This window comes from Geotrypetes seraphini, chromosome 5 (assembly GCF_902459505.1).
Source record: "Geotrypetes seraphini chromosome 5, aGeoSer1.1, whole genome shotgun sequence".
In the NCBI taxonomy this organism is placed as follows: Eukaryota; Metazoa; Chordata; class Amphibia; order Gymnophiona; family Dermophiidae; genus Geotrypetes; species Geotrypetes seraphini.
The window spans coordinates 124660188-124682335 of record NC_047088.1 but is presented as its reverse complement, the minus strand read 5'-3'; the positions used below and the strand labels follow the sequence as shown (position 1 = coordinate 124682335).

The following is a 22148-nucleotide window of genomic DNA, read 5'->3' as shown; positions in this document are numbered from 1 at the left end:
TAATAACATTGAAATGTTACTATATGACCACCACATAGTAGTTTACAAATTAAATCATAGGTGCTGGTAAGCTTAGCAGGGCAGGGAGATTCTTTTATCATTTTTTCACCAATGTAATTTGCTCAATGACACTTATGCTGTTTTATTTATTATTAGAAATACAAAGTTAGAAAGCTAGGTAATGAAAGGAAAGATGATCACTTAAACTGGTAAGGGTGGTGACAGACTAATATGACTGTCACTATGTTCAGCAATTCCAAACAGTTTGAATGGAAAAGATAATGATTTCTAATAAAATATAGGAATAGGCTGCCGATGAGGGATGAGGGTGAAAGCCCAATTTCATGGAAATAGAAGTATTCCGTTTAACAGAGTGCTTCTCGTTAAATGAGAAATTATTGTTTCCCAACAAGGACAAGGACAAGCACAGTGCCTGTTCAACGCCAGTGGCTTGACCCCTCGCTCTGTAAGTACCTATTATATACAGTTACATTATAAAAAAATATAGGAATGGGGTACACATACCACGCTACACTGTGAGGTCTTTCAACCACTTCATTAAGGGTGCATTTGGGGAGAAGGATTTTATACTAATTATATGTTTCCTGAAAAGCACAGTTACTTACCGTAACAGGTGTTATCCAGGGACAGCAGGCATATATTCTCACATGTGGGTGACGTCATCTACGGAGCCCCGATGCGGAAGCATTTTCAAGCAAACTTGATTGAAGATTTAAGTTTGCTCTGCTGCTCCACGCCTTCCTGCTCCACTAGGGGGTGCATCCCCTCGTGGTCTCCAGTTCACTTAACTAGCCAAGAAGCCAACCTCGGGGAGGTGGGCGGGTTGTGAGAATATATGCCTGCTGTCCCTGGATAACACCTGTTACGGTAAGTAACTGTGCTTTATCCCAGGACAAGCAGGCATGATATTCTCACATGTGGGTGACCTCCAAGCTTACTGAAGAGGGATGGAGGGAAGTTGGCAATTTAAGCAAATAGATTTCGCAATACCGATTGGCCGAACCGGCCATCGCTTCTGGACAGGGAGTCCAGACAGTAGTGGGAGGTGAAGGTATGAACCGAAGACCACGTGGCAGCCTTGCAGATTTCCTCAATAGGTGTGGACCTGAGGAAAGCTACGGAGGCTGCCATCGCTCGGACTTTGTGTCCCGTTACTCGACCATGCAGCGCGAGACCAGTCTGAGCGTAGCAAAAGGAGATGCAATCGGCCAACCAGTTGGACAAGGTGCGTTTGGAAACTGGGTGGCCTAACCGGTTTGGGTCGAAGGACAGAAACAGTTGTGGGACTTTCCGGTGTGGCTGAGTGCGTTGGAGGTAAAAGGCCAACGCTCTTTTGCAGTCAAGAGTGTGGAGCGCCACTTCTCCGGGGTGAGAGTGGGGCTTGGGAAAAAACACGGGTAAGACGATGGACTGATTGAGATGGAAATCAGACACTACTTTAGGTAGAAACTTTGGATGGGTGCGGAGTACCACCTTGTCGTGATGGAATACCGTGAAGGGTGGGTCCGCTACCAGCGCTTGTAGCTCACTAACCCGCCGTGCGGACGTGAGCGCGAGTAAGAAAATTACCTTCCAAGTGAGGAATTTTGGATGGCATTTGTCTAGTGGCTCAAATGGAGGTTTCATTAATTGAGCCAGAACCACGTTAAGGTCCCAAACCACCGGGGGAGGTTTGAGAGGGGGGGTGGACGTTCAGCAGTGAAGCGAGTGACTAAGGGATGGAGCGAGAGGGCTTTCCCTTCCAGGGGCTGATGAAAGGCCGCAATCGCACTGAGGTGTACTCGAATGGAGTTGGTCTTTAGGCCGGAATGAGATAGTTGACCAGGGGGACGGGGAGAATCTGGTCCACTTTTGGGAGTAGCAGGTTCTCGTCGAGGTTTTTCTAGAGGCCTCCAATATCTCCTTGACTGATTGAGACACGGGGAGAGCAGTCAGGGGGAGAGAAACCAAGCATTCAGATGAAGAGACTGAAGATTGGGATGTAACAGTGAACCCTGACCCTGTGACAGTAGAGAGGGAAACAGAGGCAGAGGCAGTGGATCTCTGACAGCAGGGAAAACCACGGCTGGCGTGGCCAGCGAGGGGCAATCAGGATCAGGGTGGCTTGTACTGTTTTCAGGTGGACAAGCGTCCGCAGTATCAGAGGAAACGGCGGGAACGCGTACAAGAACCTTCCCTCCCAGTCGAGGAGGAAGGCGTCGGCCTCGAGCCGGTCCGGGGAGTATATCCGGGAGCAGAAGAGAGGCAGCATGTGATTGTGAGGGGACGCGAACAGGTCTATTTGAGGTGTCCCCCACCGTTCGAACACTCCTCGTAGGATCTGAGAGTGTAGTGACAGTTTTGTTCTCCTTGTATGTACACCGCTCGAAGGAAGGTGTTGTTGGAGATTGCCCATTTCCAGAGGCGCAGGGCTTCCCGACAAAGGGGCCAAGACCCTGTCCCCCCTTGTTTGTTTACGTAGTACATCGCTACCTGGTTGTCGGTTCAGATGAGAACCACTCGGTTGTGGAGCAGATGTTGGAAGGCTACAGCTGCGAGGTAGATGGCCCGAAGTTCTAGCACGTTGATGTGGCAGCGACGGTCTTGTGCTGACCACATTCCTTGGGTGCGTAGGCCGTCCAGATGGGCTCCCCAAGCGTACTCCGACGAGTCCGTGGTGAGTACCTTGCTGTGGGGTGGGGTGAGGAAGAGCAAACCTTTGGAAAGATTTGAAGAGTCGGCCCACCAGCGGAGCGATCGTTGCAATGAAGGAGTCACTGTCACGGAGTGGTCGATCGGGTTCCGGTCTTGACGCCATTGAGACGCCAGGGTCCATTGAGGGATTCTCAGATGGAGGCGGGCGAAGGGTGTGACATGGACGGTGGAGGCCATGTGGCCCAGGAGGGTCATCATCTGTCGAGCTGATACCAAGGTCAGCAGGGAGATCCTTCGGCTCCAGGCGCGGAGGGGGGAGGAAGGAACGGAGGCGAACCGTGTCCAGCGTGGCCCCGATGAACTGTAGGGACTGCGAGGGGCGTAGTTGAGATTTTGGGAAGTTTATTTCGAACCCCAGACTTTGTAGGTAGGTAATAGTCTGTTGGGTCGCTGAGATAACCCCTTCCCTGGACGGGGCTTTGATTAGCCAGTCGTCCAGGTAGGGGAATACCTGGAGGCCCTGGGAACGTAAGGTTGCTGCTACCACCACGAGGCACTTGGTGAAGACCCGAGGTGATGATGCTAGTCCGAAGGGGAGGACTCGGTATTGTAGGTGCCAGTCCCCTACCTGGAAACGCAAGAACTTGCGGTGAGCGGGGTGCACTGGGACTTGTGTGTACGCCTCCTTGAGATCGAGGGAGCAGAGCCAGTCGCCCTCGTCGATCAGGGGGTAGAGTGTTGGTAGTGAGAGCATCCGAAACTTTTCCCGTACCAGGAATTTGTTGAGGCGTCTCAAGTCTCCCGTAGGGCGTAGGTCTCCCGTTTTTTTCGGTACCAGGAAGTAACGGGAGTAGAAGCCCTTCCCCCGTTGGTCGGGGGGAACCTTCTCCACTGCTCTCAGGCGAAGCAGGTCTCGAGCTTCGGAGAGGAGTAGGGGTAGCTGAGTCCGGTTGGCAGGGCAATTCCTTGGGGGGTTGTCCGGGGGAATGGCCCGAAAGTTGAGAGATGAGATCACGCCAAGGACCCATGCGTCCGACGTGAGTTGTTCCCAGCGAGGGTAAAAGGCTTTGAGTCGACCCCCGATGGGAAGGCGGCCTGGGACTATGGCGGAGGGGGCCCGCCCCCTTCCGTGTGTCCCGTCAAAAGGACGGGGATGGTTTGGTGGTCGCGGGCGGTTGAGACTTGGGCATGGCCCTGTGGTGGGCTTGCGGACGTCTGGGTGGGGGCCGCGAGAAAGCAGGGGTGGACTTTTGTGGGTAGCGGCGCGGAGGGGCCCTGTATGGCCTGGACGCTGGCGGTTTGGGCTTTTGCCGGACAAGGGAGGCAAACGAGCGTTCATGTTCGGAGAGGCGTTTTGTCGCCGCCTCGATAGTGTCATCGAACAATTCCTTTCCCACGCAGGGGAGGTTAGCCAACCGGTCCTGTAAGTTGGGGTCCATGTCGACCAGGCGCAGCCAAGCTAGTCGGCGCATGGCGATAGCGAAGGCTGCTTCTCTGGAGGAGAGTTCGAAGCCATCGTAGGCCGCGTGGAATAGATGAAGGCGCAGGTTGGAGAGGGACTCTAAAAGCAGGCTGAACGTTCCCTGCCGGGAGGCCGGTAGGTCAGTCTCAAAGGCTCTCAATAGTCCAATGAGGTGTTTGAGGTATGATGTGAAGGTGAAAGTGTAGCTTTGCACCCTAGAGGCCATCATTGCGTTTTGGTATAGTCTCCTGCCGAACTTGTCCAGGGTTCGGCCTTCTCGGCCTGGGGGGACCGCTGCTGAGACCCGGGACGGGTGAGCCTTTTTCAAGGAGGATTCTACTAGCAGCGATTGGTGGGAGAGCTGTGGTTGCTCGAATCCCGGGTAAGGTACTGTGCGGTACTTGGCCTCCATTTTGGAGGGTACGGCCTTGACCATGTAGGGGGTCTCCAGGTTCCTGAAGAAGGCCTGTTGGAGTACCGGGTTAGGTGGTAAGCGAAGGGACTCTCTGGGCAGTGATGGCATATCCAGCTCCGCCAGATACTCCTTAGAGTATCTGGAGTCGGACTGGAGGTCTAAGTCCAATGCGTGGCCCATGTCTTGGACAAAGCGAGTGAAGGATGGGCGAGATGTCCCCGGGGCCCCGTGCGGGGTCGGGGAACGAGACCTTGGTCGGGTGGAGAAGGATAGGGAGGCTTCCCTCGAGTATCGAGGTTCATGCTCTGATCCATGCTCCGAGACTGGGGAAGCACTGTGAGAGTGTCGATCTTCGGCGTCTCGAGGAGCCCCTCGGAGACGATGCCGGGGTTAGGGGTACCGATCGATGTCGGATTGGTGACCTCGATCCGGACTCCCTCGGAGAATACGTCCGAGGGGGAGTTCGGAGGATGCGCGGCTTGGAGAGTGATAACTCAGCCACCCTTAGTGGTCCCGTACGAGGTGTGGGAGAACGGCCTTGTAGAGTTGGTGAACCTCGGGCCTTCTTGGAGGTACGGCGGTTCGAGGTTTCTGTTGTTCTAGCCCGACGTTTTGCCCCTCGGCGGTCTGCGGAGGGGGAACGTCTCGGGCGTCTCGGCGAGGAGTCCGAGGAGGATGGGATGCGGCGAGGTTGTTCGGTGCAAGGCTCAGGCTGGTCTGGCACATTCGAGGTCGAGGCCGATTGAAACTGGGCCATTACAGTGGACAGCTCCGACGTGATCATCGCTCGGAGTAGGTCCTGGAAGACGGGCACGGACAGCATCGAAGGCATGTCCACTGCCTCGGTGCGCTCCACTGGGGGCGACCTCGTATCAGAGTATTCCCGTGTGATGGAGGCACGGCCCAAAGGCTTGGAGGGCTTAGACGGGGCTGTAAGCATGGGGCTTCCGCCATGCGTCGCCGTTGTCCCTGAGGCTGGCTTCTTCGCTGTTACAGAACCTGAAGAGGGAAGAGGGGACTTACCCGGAGCCGAGGCTTTCTGTTGTCCCGAGGACTTCGGGGTCGAGTCTCGAGGCGATGCCGAGGTATCCGGGGCTGAGGTCAAGGCCGGGGCCCGGGGCCGACCTCGAGGCCGAGGTGGAGGGTTGGTCCGGGGTGAAGAGATCCGCCATGCGGGCTTTTCTTCGGCGGAGGGCCCGGTTTTGGAAAATAGCGCACTGGGGGCAGGAGTCGGTTGGATGAGCCGCCCCCAGACAGAGGATGCACCGGCGATGCGGATCTGTGAGAGAAAGAAGCCGCTCGCACCGGGTGCACTTTTTAAAGCCGGTCAAAGGCCGGGACATTAAATCGAAAGTAGCCGTGGCTCGATTAGCCACGCGGCCACGGGGACCCGGAAGCCTCCGGGTCGTTGAAAACGAAGCAGGAATCAAGTAAAAAGGTAAAGAATTCGTGCACAGCGACTTAATCGTGAAAAAACAAGAAAAAATCGCAGGCAGTTGGGGCAGAGCCTGAAAAACACGGCTTCTAGGCTCGCGGAAAATTTTGAACTGGAGACCACGAGGGGATGCACCCCCTAGTGGAGCAGGAAGGCACGCATGCGTGGAGCAGCAGAGCAAACTTAAATCTTCAATCAAGTTTGCTTGAAAATGCTTCCGCATGTGAGAATATCATGCCTGCTTGTCCTGGGATAAAAGATTATTCTCATGCTATTACTTCAGGAGACCTGTTTCCCTGTTTTACTAATGGTAGGTAGTTTATCTGTATTTTGTACAAAATACAGCAAAGGTTATGAAAGGAAAGATGATCACATAACACCTATCCTGTGATGTACATCTCCTAGAACAGGATGATGCCCACACCCATATTCAATATTATCACCACTGTCTGAATGTCCTCTACTGGGCGGAGGATCCATGAGCATGGCAGCATGAGGAAATGAAGGAGTGCATTTGGGGAGAGGGGTTTTATACCTCCTGAAAAAGATTATTTTCATGCTATTATGTCAGGAGACCTGTTTTATTAATGGTAGGTAGTTTAACATTTTTATTTTTTTTTTTACAAAATAGAGCAATTACATTTTGTGGTCATGAAAGGAAAGATGATAACATAACACCTCTCTACATTGTATCTAATTTAAACTTAACTGGGTAGGTTGGATTAGTGTTCTGATCTATTAAAAAGCTCTGTAAACAAGCCTACCTAGATTTAACCACGGTAATAGTTCAAGCATCATGAAGACATATTGGTACAAGAATGGGTAAAATGAGATCCACTTGGCAGTTATGGCAGATAAGAACTACAGTGTGCATTTATCCTGTACACAGTAGTTTCCTTTTAAAAGTATCATAGATATGATATCTCATATTTCTGATAATCAAAGGAGAGCTGGCATGTAGAGTCCAGACATCTGACCGGAAGATGAGTCCTGAAGCTGGAGGAGAGATGGCTGGAGATGAGTGGTGGCTACTCAAGCTGCTGCAACACAGGAGACTAGAGAGGGAAGAAAGCACAGTTGTGAGGGCTAGGAAGCACCAGTCTGGATAGACAAAAGCAAGGATAGACAGGAGGATTGGAGTCTAGATGTGGGAGATGAGATGGTGGTACACAGGCGAGTCCTGATGCTGGAGGAGAAATGGCTTTATGTGTGAAAGGATGGGTTAGTAGGGAACGGATGTGGAGGGGGTGGGAGTGTGGAGGGGATGGGTGAAGAGGAGAGGGTGGAAGAGGATGGGTGGGAGTTGTTTTTTCTTTTTTTGTACTTTTTCTAGGAGGGGGAAGGGCAGGAGGAGAGGGAGTGTGGAAGGGGAAGGGAGGAGGGGTGGGTGTTTGTTTTTTTCTTTTTTTGTACTTTTCTAGGAGGGTTAAGGGCAGGAGGGGAGGGAGTGTGGAAGGGGAAGGGAGAAGGGGTGGGAGTTTTTTTTCTTTTTTTAAAAGTTTTTCTAGGAGGGTGCAGCTCCCTTAGTAACAGCGGGAAATGTTCGTCGGATGGGAGGGGCATGATGATCTGTAGTGCCCCTGTGATGGTTCGGACTGCCTCCACACTATATGCTTCCCACACCTGTATTCAGGATTCCCACCACCATCTGAATGTCCTCTGCTGTTACAGAACTGGATCTGTGTTTGTGGCGGCATGAACCACAATAGTGGTAGCTGCAATAGGGGTGGTTGGTGGTGAGGGGTTGGTCCCAAAGTGGAGTGGGTTGAGCATGTGGGACACCAGGTGGGGCTTTGATGGGGGGTTGAAACAGAGGATAGGGTGGGAGAGGAGGTGGATGCCAATATATCTCTGTGTTCTACAATGGCAAAGAGCAGTTTGAAATTGAAAATATCTGAATGGGGAACACTTACCACTCTCCACAGAATGGGAGAGGAAGGAGGGGTGTGGGGGAAAATTTCAATGGTAAAATGGGGGATAAGATTGTAAGGACGGACAAGCACCCAAAAATGTAAGGATGGGGTTAGGGTAAAGTGCCCTTGCAGACGCCAGGTCCTGGGTTCAATGCCTTCACAGAAGGTTAATTAGGAAGTAGAATCAAATGACAAGCACAGCCAGAAGTGATTGCATAAAAGAATAGAAATACAGAAAGGCAATCTTTAAAAAGACACAAACTTTACCAATACAGAGTGAACACAGAGACTGCTTCTGTGCTCCTGTGAATGAGAGAGGACAGACAAAGAAAGAGGAAAGAGAAGCGTGATGATGAGACAGAGAAGTGTGATGTTCCATGAGAGAGAGAAAGGTGGGTTCTAGAGATAGAGAGAGAGGCAGGGGTGTTGCAGAGAGGAGGATTTTATAGCTTGGAATCTTATTCTGAACCTTATGTGTTTGTGTGTGTGTGTGTCTGTATTTATTTCTTTCTCTCTCTCTCCTTAGCCTGTTTCTGTATTTCTGTATTTCTGTCTTTCTTTTTCCTCGGCTGTCCACCACCACCCCCTTGCCTGCTCCCCCTGTCCATTCTAACGGATGCTAGAATATGTCTGTCTTTCTTTCTGTCTCTCTTCCTGCCCCTGTGTCCTTCCTTCCTTTCTCCCTCCCGCTGTCTGTCTGCCTTTCTTTGTATGTGTCTCTCTCCCTGCCCCCTATGCATCAGCAGCATTTATTCCCCCCTCCCTGTGCAGCACGTCCTTTCCCTTCCCGCATTCTGGTCTGCACATTTTTTTTAATGCCAGCCTCTACAGCTGAAAATAATCTGGATATTCAGTAGCAGTATTTAATCAGTGGCTGTCCGCTGAATATCTGGATAGAACTGTGAGATGCCAAAAGCATAGATATTTAGCTGCGATCCTGATAACTTATCTGGAGAGGTTTAGGATTGACTTTGTGCTAGACTATGCTATTTTCCTGAACGTCACCTGGATAACTCATGCGGGCGTAGATGGCCAGGTCAAAGGCAAGCCTTCCCTTGGTGATCAGGCTCTCATCCATGGCAATGTGGTTGAGATATTAGTGCCTTTGTGCATCCTTCCTCTGGTCAATGTAAACCCTTCTCTCAAATGCAATCTGAATTTTCTCTACCTTCTTCTCAATTTTTCGCTTGGCTACAGCTGGTCGAAGTTGATATTGATGTATTTGCCAGAGGTAATGCATCTTTTAAACACTTTATTTTACTTAAAAATCAACCCTGTGCTAAAGCTAAAGCAACAGCCATGCTATTTTTCTTCTCTCCTCTGTCTGCAGGCCGGCCGCCCGTCTGTGTGCACACATCTGCAGGAGGAGGAGGAGGCAGGGATGGCAGGGGTTGCGTGGAACAGCAACGGAAGCAGCTCGGCCGTGCAGCCAGCGCTAGGCATGCTCAGGCCGGCTTCTCACTCGTGGAGGCGATCGGCAGCGATCGGCCCACTTTCAAAGTTAATTTTTTAGTTCAAAGTGCAGTTTGAGAGAGGAGCCGCCGCGGCAGCTATAGCTAAAAAATGAATTTTGTCAGGTAATTGCAAGTGTTGAAGCCCGCTGCGAGAGAGAGAGAGTGCCCGCTGCGCACTCTTGTGGCCACATCCCAATAGATCAGGACTCAGGGAACACAGGATAAGAGTGCGCATGCACGCTTAGCATTTTATTTCCCAGTATCTTTCTGTTTATAATTTGTAAACTGTTTGAAACAATGGTTAGTTTAATTGATAAGGAAGATGGGATCAGTCTCTGGCTTTTTGTCCCATTCAAGTAGCCTATCTTTTTGATAAACAATCCAGTCTGGCTGGATGCTTAATGTATATGCATTCTGTGCAGGAGCACTTAGGGTACATCAACATTCCAGAGTCAGATTGATATAATGTCCCATAGGCCTTTGTTGACATTGGTTAGGGCAACTGAAAATGCTGATTGCTAGCAATGCTAGGCTGACAAAGGCATGGGAAGGAGGGTGAACCAGGAATTGGGAATGAAGGGACAGGGCTGGGTTTGCGGCATTTTCGGAGGGGGATCTTGGATGGGGATGGAAGAGGGCATCGGTGGGTGGGACTATGGGTGGAGGTACTGGGCTGAGAAGAGGGACGGGACTGGGCAGAGGTGGAAGGGGGTTAGGAAGAGGGATGGGACTGGGATGAGGTGGAAGGGGGGAAGAATGAAGGGGCACTCAGGGGTAGGGACAGCAGATTCCTCCTCCTCTTCATCTTCCTCCTCCTCCTCCTCCTCCTCACTGTCATCTGAAGAAATAAATGCATGTAATGTGTGAAATGAAGTGAAGAACTGTTAATGCTTTAAAAAATCTATTAATTCACATAGATATTATGACTGCAAACCTTACACCCCCTTTAGGCTACTGTAACATACCAATTTGGAGTGTTATCCAAATTCCTCAGCATGGACCATATCCATGGAGCCTGTTCCCGTGCTTTTTTTCATGAGTGAGTCATCTAATATAGCGCGCATGCATCCTCCACGCCCTGTCCTTCTGGATGATGTTGCTGTGCCTGCCCTTGATAGGGAATTGCAATTTCTCATTTAGAGAGAAGTACTCCGTTAAACACGCCTCACGCCTCTTCAGAAGCATATATGACATATTTGCGCAGCTTATATCATTATCATGAGATTTCCCCTTCCTGCGCTGCTATTGGTTATCTAAAACATATTGAATTGACGTGTCAAGCACAGATTATATTATGTTGAAAGCACGCATTCGAATGCACATGTTAAATGAGTATATTTGAATTGTGAAGCATATTGATTTGACTTAGTTTAGAGAAACACAGAATTTGGCACGGGAAACCCAGAGAAGAAGGCGAGAGTTTCTTTTGATGAAGCCAGGTGTTATATCTCTTGGAGGAACCTTTTTCCTACGACACCCTTGCAAATGTGTAATACAGTACCATATGAAGAAATATGTATTCTTTGAGCCATTCCAGTTCAGCTCAGGAACTCGACTGGATGAAGGGAAATCAAGCGAGGTCCAATTGAATAAATGATATCCTTCCTCAGCTAAGGGACTTTGTTTGATATTTGTCAGCATCTGTTAATATGTCCGCCTCATCCATCTTGGATCTAATTTAGAGGACTTGAGCTGAATTTAAGCTAAACATTTATTTTTATTTAGTTGATTATTATGTATTTTAACTATGAGTATTATTTTTCTGCTTTTCTTCAACTTTCTGTACAAGTGGATACTTGATTTATAAAATGTAAAATTTGATAAATAAAAAAAAAAAAAAATTCCCTATCCAGTGATTGTTGTCCATGTCTTTTTTTCCTCTCTCATAACCACTTTTAATAATTACCCAATTATGTATAGGTTTAATTGGATGTGTACAGCTGTTATGTGATCACTTTATTTCACTTTCTTACCCTATCAACTCTTGTCTTTATAACTCACCTAACAGCTGAAAATCAAGGGAAGAATTTAAATGAATCCATAGTGTTTATTTCATTGTTTAAATTGTATACCTTAGTTAGTGAGAAAGTAACAATCTACGCCATGGTTATTTATTTCTTGTTCAATGTTTATTAACCTGTAACATATGTGAGAAACATGTAATAACACATAAATGTTCAAACGTTATATCAACACCATAAAATCTTTGAGCTAAACATTCATGTAGAAGATTCTCATTTTTTGGGGCCAACACTTGACTGACATTCATGACTGGGATTCTGTCAAAATTATATACCCATTCTGGGTTCTTAAAAGGCCAACACTTGACTGTCATTTCTGATTGGGACTGTCAAAATCATGTTTGCACCTTTCTTAACCCATTCTGGGTTCTTAAAAGGCACTTTACTGGCATTCCTGTTGCATGCTGATGGTATTCTGTTGCATTTCAAGTATTGTGGAGTCCTGGAATTTATAAGACCTAAATTCAACTTGGTTTGGTGCTTGTAGAAACACTCATAGGGGGTAGCTAGATTAAAGTCTGAGCAAAAGAAACTAGTACTATTTTTAAATAATAACACACAGGGAAGGTTGGTCAAATACGTACAGAGAAACTATCAACATATTAGTTATGAGGGTGTAAGCATGTCATGTGACTCAGGAGTATGTGAAAGGAAGGCATAGTGCCATCTCCCACTATGGCTAGGCAATGAGCATGAGGGGGCAAAATAACGATTATACAAACTATATAATCAAGTGTCCATCTTGTGTCCATCTTGATAATTTATATGCAGCAGGCACCCATGTGACAAACATGTACAACTGTTATATTGTTTACTCTTATGAATGTCTCTCGGAGTCTTACTTATCTGATGAGCTTTGGAATTGGTAGTGGAGTAGAGAAACCTATGTGTGGGGCTGTATAAGGATAGAGAAGCAAGGAAAAATATAAATGTGTTAATTCTGCAGGCCTTCGATATTTTTCCTTGCTTCTAAGAGCAATGGATGCAAGGAGAAGGAGCTAAACCATAAGCATATGGCTTATGGAAGTTAAAAGAGCAATGGGTGTGGGTAGTATTAGATGACGGCGGGGGATCAAGGCATCAATGTCAGACAAGGCAATAGTTGGATAGGCAGGAAGGGTCCAGCAATGGGTGCAAGGAGAAGGAGCTGACCCACAAGCACAAGGGAAGACTAAGAGCAATGGGTGTGAGGAGAAGCATCTGAACCACTGCATGTTTGAAGGCAGCAGGCAAAGTGAGGACATAGACCTTTTCAAGTGTGTCATCATTTTTGGGAAGACTTTTGCTATGAGAAACTTCAAAACAAATACAACACACCCTTCAAATGAAATTAATAGTGGAGAAACGGAAGGAGCTTAACACTGGCTATCCCTGAATAAGTTCCATCTGACCTGCCCAACATGAAGGAAAAACACTACCTACATCACCTTGAAAAGGTCAAAGTGTGTACAGTATGCATGAGTGGGTTATCTCGTCGGCATAAAAAACCTTCAAACTTGGCACATGTCAGAGCAGTGGATGTTAGGATGGGGAGAAGGATGTGTCTTGGTAATGAATTGAAGGGCTGGGGAGAGCGTGGTAAGGGGACTCCTAGAGAACAATCTCATCATCCCTGTAGTTAGTGGTCAATTCCGTCACAACGATTGCCCCAGATGGCAACAGACAGCCAGAAACTGCAGCATTTGGAAATACTCTGCTGGCAGCTTACAGAATAGTCAATGTTGCTAACGTATTTCTTGTTTCTACCAGTTTTCTTAGCACACGTTTTACTTTGCAACACCATGTGCACGATTGTCTACACATGGTAAAGACTTGTACAAACAAATGGGATGCAACTTTAAATGTCCCATTCATGAACCAATGGCCATGTTGCTCCAACACGTCAAGATTGGCTTGAGTTGTGAAAATAAAAATGCCATAAAAGCAATTGTTCACCATGCAGCTGCTCAGGAACTTGGAATTTTCTTAGTGGCCTTAGAGGCCCAAAAATTGTAGACAAGCCAAGCCAAGAAGTTTAAACCAGTAAGCCCCACTGTCAGCATAATCATTAGTAAACTTTATAACATGAAGCCCTATCCTACTGTTCTGATTTAGCAGAATTAAAATGAATATCCTCCAATCAACGATACCTCTTTATAAAATACTATGAAATGACTTTATAAAGCCCCACTCTGAGCAGCAAAAATAGCAAACACCTTTAAAGCAGGAATCCGCTCTCTAAGAAGAAGCAAAATGATACACAGCCCAGATCACACTCAAATTATAAATATTCAGAGTCTTGAAGGCCATTACATTAATAGTTGCAGGCATAAGAGTTTTTACCTCATGCAAAAATGTTTTTTTATTACTTTTCAATTCTATAACTGCATTAAATTATACAGACATCACTTACAATCAATCCTAGAATATGTTTTCCCCCTCTCCCTCCTACCCAAATTTGAGAACAAGCAGAAAGAGCTTTAAATGATACATAAAATTAATATCATAAATCACCCTTGTAATCACTAAATAGTACACACACCCGTTATGGATGTGCAAGAAAAACAGGAAAATATAAGCATAATTCAATTAATAAGTATTAATAAAATTTGTCACTTGACCCCCATGTTAAAGTACATAGCTTATTCTTACACATAATTTTTGATTTCCAACAACAGGAGACATTAAGTGTATCCCAGTTCTTGATAACCATTTGCATGGGTAGTCATAATAACCAATAATCAGCTTTTATATTTAAAAAGTGACGTATTGATCTCCAAAAGTTAAAGATTAAAGATCAGTAGACCAACAAATGATTCAGTGTCTTTATTTCAAGATGACAGTGCCAGCATCTATTGTAATTTCTTGAATAAGATAGCTTCTCATCCTTCAAGTACTTCTTGCAAGCCTCAAAATTCACATTTAATGTCTTTCCTTTCTCAAACCTGACACATTTCAATCACTATAATCATTTTCCCTACCTTTGATGTCTGGTGACTTTATTTGTCAGTGGTTTCCTGGCACATTTCGGTCAGTGTAGCGTAATATTTTAGTCCTTCAATGAAAAGCAGGAGAGTGCTAGTATCCAGGTGCTAAGTAACACAGTAGGGTATAGGAATTTATACATTAACAATACACAAATATAATGCGCGCATCCGACTATGAACCATTTTTCAATGTGCACGAACGTCAAAACTTTAATCTGCACTTTCTACAGCGCCCCATTAGTTGCTACACTCGTTTATCTTTCAATTCATTAGCACGCATCTTACAAGCCCCAAAGGAGGTGAAATTATGCGGGTGCATGAACGAAGAAACTTTGATCTGCGCATGTGCGCTCAGTGTTCAGCATTTGCATGTAGTCGCGTTTTTCTACAGTGGACTACACTCGTTTATATTGCAATTCACTAGCGCACATAGAAACCGAAATTATGTTAGTGCACAAATGACGAATCTTAAGCGCGCTTAGCGTTTTATTATACCCTCGCTTATCTAGCGATTTTGTTGCACGCTTTTGTTGTTATAGCTTTCAACGTTACCTGCAAATTAAGAAATTTGGAAGGCAAGTTCTAGCTCTTTACTTAAAATGGCAGCGAAAGGAAGGCATATATTCAAAGAACAAAGAGGCTTTGAACCATAGTTCACTTGCAAAACACCGTGAAGTTTACGTGAACGTGAATGTACATGTGATTGTGTTCTCCGCCATTTTGTGGTTTGCTCAATTGTCGTGCTGTGCTGAATTGTTGCGCTGAATTGATTTGTCGTTGCATGCAATTGTCATTGCGTTCTATAGTCTTTGCACTTAATTGTCTTGCGCACATTTGTCTTCATGGATTTGTCTGCATGCTTTTGTCGCGTAATACCTCTAGAGCTGGAAATTTGCTATAGTATCCTTTAAAAACCGGACATTCCAAGCAGCTATAAATCTCCTACTTATCTCAAAAATACTAGAAAACTACGAGACTTCATGGAAGCAAACTTCCAATTCAGGAAACACCATAGTACAGAAACGGTGTTTCCCCTCATTAAGGAAAATCCTTAATGAGGGGAAAGATGCACTTCCTTTGATACCAACGATCACTCACTCCTCCTATCCAGACTACACTCTATCGGAATATCACACTGGCATGGTTCTCCTCCTTCTTAAATGAAAGGTCAGAAAATACTACTGGAACCCTCCTTATCAGAACCAAAACCCACTCCTCTTTAAGCTTATATGCCAAACCAGTAAAGTACCAAATCAAAATACACTTGTACGCAGATGATATACAGCTCTACCTTCAACACCGAGATGTACAAATGAAAAACTCTACTAACTAACTAACAGAAAAAAATTGGATGATTTCAAATAAACTACAGCTCAACACGTCAAAAACAGAACTTCTCTGGATACATAAGGACTCCTCGCCCATCTCTTTCTTGACTCAAACCTGTTGCTCCCAGACCGTGTATCAAATTTATTGTCTTCATCCTTCTAGTACCTCCACCAACTAAAGTGCATCTGTGCTTACTTTTCAGAAAACAATTTTGCCCAGCTACTATACGCGTTTGTACTATCCCGCTTAGATTACTGCAGCTCTCTACTAGTGGGTTTCACCGCAAAAACACTTTCCCATATACAAATATCGCAATCTAACTCCTAAAAAACTTGGGCTTCCATGACCATGCCTATCCAAAAATGATGCGCCTTTAAAGACTTTCCACAAAATGACACAAAAGTACAAAATTATGTTCCCAACCGATCACTCAAACAGAAAAATGACTGGTCCTGCCACCAGGCTGTTCACTCATGTCTTAGATAGCCCTAAGACGCTGTCCAGAATGTGGTACTTCAGGAAAGCAGTGAAAACCTTCCTCTTTACAAATCCTTGAAGACCCACATCTACTCCCCGGATGGATGGAACCCAAACGGAATCTCACTGAAACTCGCATGCAACTGCAAATATAACCTGAATCACTACCACATTCTCTGACAACAAAGATGCACCAACTTGCAAAAACGATTTCACCTCCATGTTATCTCTATACTGAAAATACTGCAATTTAAACCACCCTATATCCACTAACCCCGTCTTCTACCAGTTTCTAGTGCAGAGAGCCGCGATGAATGGTCCACAAAGCTCACAACACTCATTGAGTTTCTATGAGCATCGGGAGCAGCGCGGGCCATTCAGCGTTCTAGAAACTGCTAGTGTAGTTTCAAAGAAGAGGGGGTAAGTCTGTATTTGTAAATCTGAATGTTATATCTATACTGTAATTGCTGTCCACTAACCCCATCTTCTACCAAACTTCGCTAGCAGTTCCTAGTGCAAAGAGATGCGCTGAGTGACCCACACTGCTCCCAACGCTCATAGAAACTCAATGAGTGTTGTGAGCTTTGTGGACCATTCATCGCGGTTCCTATGAGCGTCGGGAGCCAGCAATGATTTGACTAGTTAAATGTGGTCCTAAATGTTAGGTATAAAAATACTGGTTTATGCTAGGTGTCTAGGTTTAGTTTTAGAGAAGGCACTAAATGGAGGTGTCTAGTTATAGAATTGTTTCCATGTGATTTCTCTTAGTTTCTGTATTGTTTCTACTGCAGTTTTTTAGATTATACTTGGTATTTGATCTTGTTTTCTAAAATTTTTTAAGGATTCTGTGAAATTTATTGAAGAACATTTTAAAAAGCGAGAGTGTGTCTTCTTCACTAAAGACCCAAGGGCAACGTGAGTAGAAATACTCTTCTTTTAATTTTGAACATAGCCTGCATTCTTGTATTATGCTTATACACAGCACCAAAAGGTTTCTTCAAAGCACACCATAAAATAAGATAACAAACATCACAAAAAATGTCCTAAAAGTGGCATAAAGTGGCATTTTTCTCATCAACCCTTCCATATATTAGACATATCTGATATATACCCTTCCCTCTTATTTCCCATTCTTTTTATTTTCTTTTCTAGTTTATCTCACTTTTACCTCATTTTTACAATACACTTTGGTAATTAAAGTAGGATATCAAGACCAAATGAAACTTCAATTCGCTATTTTAGAAACCCATTTCTAGATGGATTTCTATAGTAGAATGTGTCCGATTCTGAAGGGGGGTATGTTAGAGGACTAAGGTGGAATTATAAATTGGAAATTTTTCTGCTATAATCATACGATTCAGAAAACATCCATGGCACAATTTGGATGCTTGGAAGGATGAACCCCCACTCCCCCAGTGGCCACTCCCCAAAGATGTACATACCTACCTATATAATAGCTTCAGATATTATAGCCAGTTCAAGAAGAGCAGCAAGCAGATTTCTGGAATAGCCTAGTGGGCGGTGCATGCTAACTATTGCACATATGGTGGATTTTACAAAACTGCAGTCATAAGGGCTATTGGGATGGTGTATAGTTGGGTTTTAGAGGGCACACCATACACTATAAGGGGTTATGATTTGATGTGTACCTGAGCATTTTTATATAAAGTTTACTGCATGCTCCCATTGTTCTTCTAAAAAATGTTTCATAAAGACACATCTAAGAAATGGCCATTTTTGAAACCAAAAGATAGACGACTGTTTCAAAAGTGGTCACTACTAAATTTTTGTGTATGTTCCATGAAACATCCAATTTGAGATCTGGATATCATATCAATAATGCCTCTCATGATCTCATTAAAAAAACAGCACTCAAATATTTATCAGACAAGAAAAAGGCATGTATTTAGATTATTTTGTAATTTGTTTATCTTGTAATTCTATAGGCAGATTGTTTTCCCAGATAGTGGTCCTTGACAGTTGGAACCATCATCAGATCTCAAAGTTCTATCAAACAAATAACCAGAAGTATCAGTTTTCAGTGCGAATTAGGAGCCAATGAAGTTCCTTCCAAATTGGAGTAATACTTTCATACATCTTGATCTTCCATTTTATTTTCGTTTCATCCACAAACTGTCAAATTGTTTGTTTTGTTAAATTTGTGCGCTTTGAATAGCACTCGGGAATATTCAATGTAATACTGTTTGCCTGTAGTGTTTTAATAACATGTTTTAACCTCCAATTCAAGTTTTATCTAATGTAGTTTGTTTGCTAAATCCTAATGTATTTATTATCATGGCTTTTAACCCTTTTTAACTTTACACATATGTTTTATTTATTTTGGATGGTATGCTTTGCCTCTAGATGATTTTATATCGGTTTATACCTCATATTCATTTATTAATATGTCTCTCATATTTATTAGCTGATCCTTGGTAATCTGTTTTGATTTAAAACCAGAAAATCAAACAGTAGTATAATGGGCACATCTCATGTCAAATGATTGAGAGCTATCAAATAAGGATTGACCATATCAGCGTTCATTTCTGGGTTAAACCACGCCCATTCTCTGCCCTTACCACACCCACTCTACACCCAAATCCTGCCCACTCTCACCCATGCCCCCATCTACTTTTACCCAAACCCCAACCATACCACACCCACTCCCATCCAGGCCCTGCCTAGTCTGCACTCATGCTCCACCCCTCCCACAGAAATGCCCCCTGCCTACATCACTAGAAATGTACTTTCTGAAGATGTCAGCAGAAATGGGTATGACTGACATACCAGAAATGCACGTTTTGATGTCAGCGTTTTGATGTCAGCGAAAACAGGGTAAATGTACCAGAAAATACGATACAGGCGAGGCATATAGATGTGACACCCTCAAACTATTTGCAGATAGTGAAAAGCTAAAGGAAAATTTGAGAAAGGTTATGAGCAAACTTGGACAAGTGAGAAATACAAGATACAAGATTATGATAACTAAGGTTTTTTTATCCTGAAGAAAAGTCTACTACAGAATATTGAAAAACTTGTATAGATAACGGTGGGGGTAAGAACAAATTTTTTTTCGTAAAATGGAAGGGGTGAAGGCATCGGAGATTCATGACATCTTATACTGTCTTTTGAAACAACACAGAGAAAAAAGAAGGATGGTGGCTACTGCCTAGCAATGCTTCGGCAGTTGTATATCCTCATAATACCAACTCTAATTTTACCATACAAATAGCTAGGGGCTGTGGGAAGTTGGGCTGGTAGAAATACTACACCAACTTACAATCCAGAAAGGATATTATGCGACCATGGGGAGGTTATTGGAAAGCATGAATCAAGAAAATAGACTCCCAACAGCGATTAATTTGTGTAAAATCAGAGGATAAGTCTGTTTTTTCTGCAGAGGGTGATACTCATTTCTGTAGAGCACCAGTTAGTAGATGACCATTTTGTACAACTATTGCACTGTGTTCCAACTATAGGGTCAGCATATGATAAACCTGTGTACAAGCAGCACATTGACACCATTACTTTTGAAATAAAGGATCAAAAAAGGAATGTCTCATTTTGTTAGGGGAAGGTGATCCTTAAGCTTTACTTGCGACCACGGAAGACTGTTGTTTTTTAAAATGTGGGTGACTAAATATTACGGAGACCCCAAAGTATTCAAAAGTTATTATACAGCACAAGCAGGATATCACAGGTCATGTATGGCACCTGTGTAGGTGGTGTATTTTGGAATCTCTTCAATAAAGCAGTACCACTTTTGAGAAGGGATTTTGAAATGATTATACCACATGTGAAAGGAGCCACCAAAAAACATAGCCAAGATGTCATGGGTCATGTCGCAACAACTGTTCTAAATAAATTAAACCATTCTACAGAGCAGGCCGGGTCAGGACAGGCTGTGATTAGAAGAGCTGTTAAAAGAAAGAGATCCCAGCCTCAAGAGATTCTTTAAGGACCACCCAAGCCTTTTTTAAGAAAGAAACCCAAAGAGACAAAGGGATATGAAAAAGAAAAGCAAAATGTGTATCTACAGGTGATACTTTAACAACCCCAGAAAATAGTATACCAGCGCTATATGAAAGTTCATGCGCTATAGGAAAAAAGCCAAAGTCCTGCTTAATAAACTATCTTCAAGTAACCGGAATCCTGGAAACTTCTGGGGATGAAGTTATAAGTTGTTCAACCAGGAGAAAGAATCACTCCTTAGGCTCTTTTATAGGCTGAATATTTCCAGATGTCTCAAAAATAACAAACCAGGTGAAAATGGTTTTTCAAAATGAGACAATTTTTGAATGTGTTAAGAGCTAAATTCCAATTAAGATTTCCATGTAAATGTAAATGTAAATCTGTACATAACCTTTGTAAATCTACTGATGATCAACCAACAGATATTTAACGGTTGCTTGAACCATTTGCATATTTTCTCTCACACAATTTCTATTATCAATGTCGGGATGTAGAGGTTTCCGTGTACTTGTTCACCATCCACATACAGAGCCGCAAAATTAATATCATAATGTATAAAATTAAAAGAGTTTTTTTGCATAATTACCGCTGAAAGCTTAATTATCCACAAAACCCAACTGTCACAAAAAGAGAATTTCCTAGTTAGTCACATGTGCACCGGCTGGTATGCAGGCTGGTATTCAACCCCACACATTCTATCGCATACTTGGCGTTAGCTTTCAGTAGAGCTTCAGCATGTCCTAAGTGACAGGGGTCACAATAATTCTCTTTACAAAGAGGGATGCATTTAGGATAAGGAGTTTATAATTTTGGTCAGCATCACCGCTCATTATACAGAAAGATTTTTTGTTACAAGACAATTTAATTTTGAAATCTACACCTTGGAAAAAATAGATCAGTGCAAATGTCCCAACAGCCCCAACTATGTTGTAAATTGTGCCTTTTCGGTAAAATCAACATTGTGTGCTCATAAATCTCAATCGATGAACGTGTAACAGTTTGTATGGTATATAATGTATTTAAAACAGAGGAAAAAAGACCTCAAAAAACCCCTAGATCACAATCAATAAAGTTATGAACAATCGGGGTACAAAAACTCTGTATAAATCTTTCAAATATTTTTAGCTTTTTTTTTAGTAATTGCAATAGTACTTATATTGTTTACCTTCTTATATGTCCCTGCAACAAAATATACGTAGGGAAAACTATTAGAAGTTTCAAGATAAGATTAACTGAACATCGTTCCAACCTCAAAAGAAGCACCTTTAGTTGCTCACTGTTCTGAACTTCAACATAAATTTCATCAATTTAAATGTTGGGTTAATCGACCATATTCCCAAGTTCATCAGGGGAGGAGATCGAAACAAACAACTTTTACGCCGTGAACAACTGTGGATATCCAGATTACATTCATTAGAACCTTATGGTTTAAACAGCCACATTGAATGGCATGCTTTTTTCTGATTTTTGTTTCTTCCGTTTTTTGTTAGTAGGAGTATTTTAATTTTGGAAGTTCTCTTTCAGTACTTATATTTCACATATTATCTAAACAAGTTAACAATGTCTTAATGTTTTATTTAAAATAAATATATCTCATCTTTAAATTCTATGAGTCATATTGCAGCGTCCTGTTTAAATACGGGCGCCATTTTGCTCACAAAATTATTGCTAGCAAAGAAACATGCAGCTACACCACAGGCAAGTTATGTATATTTCTTATAACCATCTAAGATTATTTGAATACTTTAAGGATATCGTCTAAATACGGGTGATACATTTCCTTTAAAATGTAGTTAGCAACAAATAATTTTATTTTTAAATTTTGCGATGTCATTCTACAATTTGATTGGCTAAGATAGTCTTGGCGTCCTTTTGTTTATACAGGCGCCATTTTGTTTATAAAATTGTTGTTAGTATGGAAACACGCAGCTACACCACAAGCAAGTTATACATTTTCTAAAACGTAGTAAAACTAGCAAAAATGGCTATTAGGTTGACATATGTCATCTAAAACGTAGTCAGCAATAAATAACATACTGGTGATATGAT

The 22148-nt window shown here is 43.7% G+C and overlaps 1 protein-coding gene across 1 annotated transcript in view; it reads left to right on the top strand.

The window, feature by feature from the left end:
* Positions 1 to 22148, top strand: part of TRPM8 (transient receptor potential cation channel subfamily M member 8) — a 2182726-nt gene that overhangs the window by 186826 nt on the left and 1973752 nt on the right. Inside the window, 1 exon segment of the mRNA XM_033944097.1 lies at positions 16969 to 17042. Within this exon segment, the coding sequence (XP_033799988.1) occupies positions 16969 to 17042 (74 nt within the window).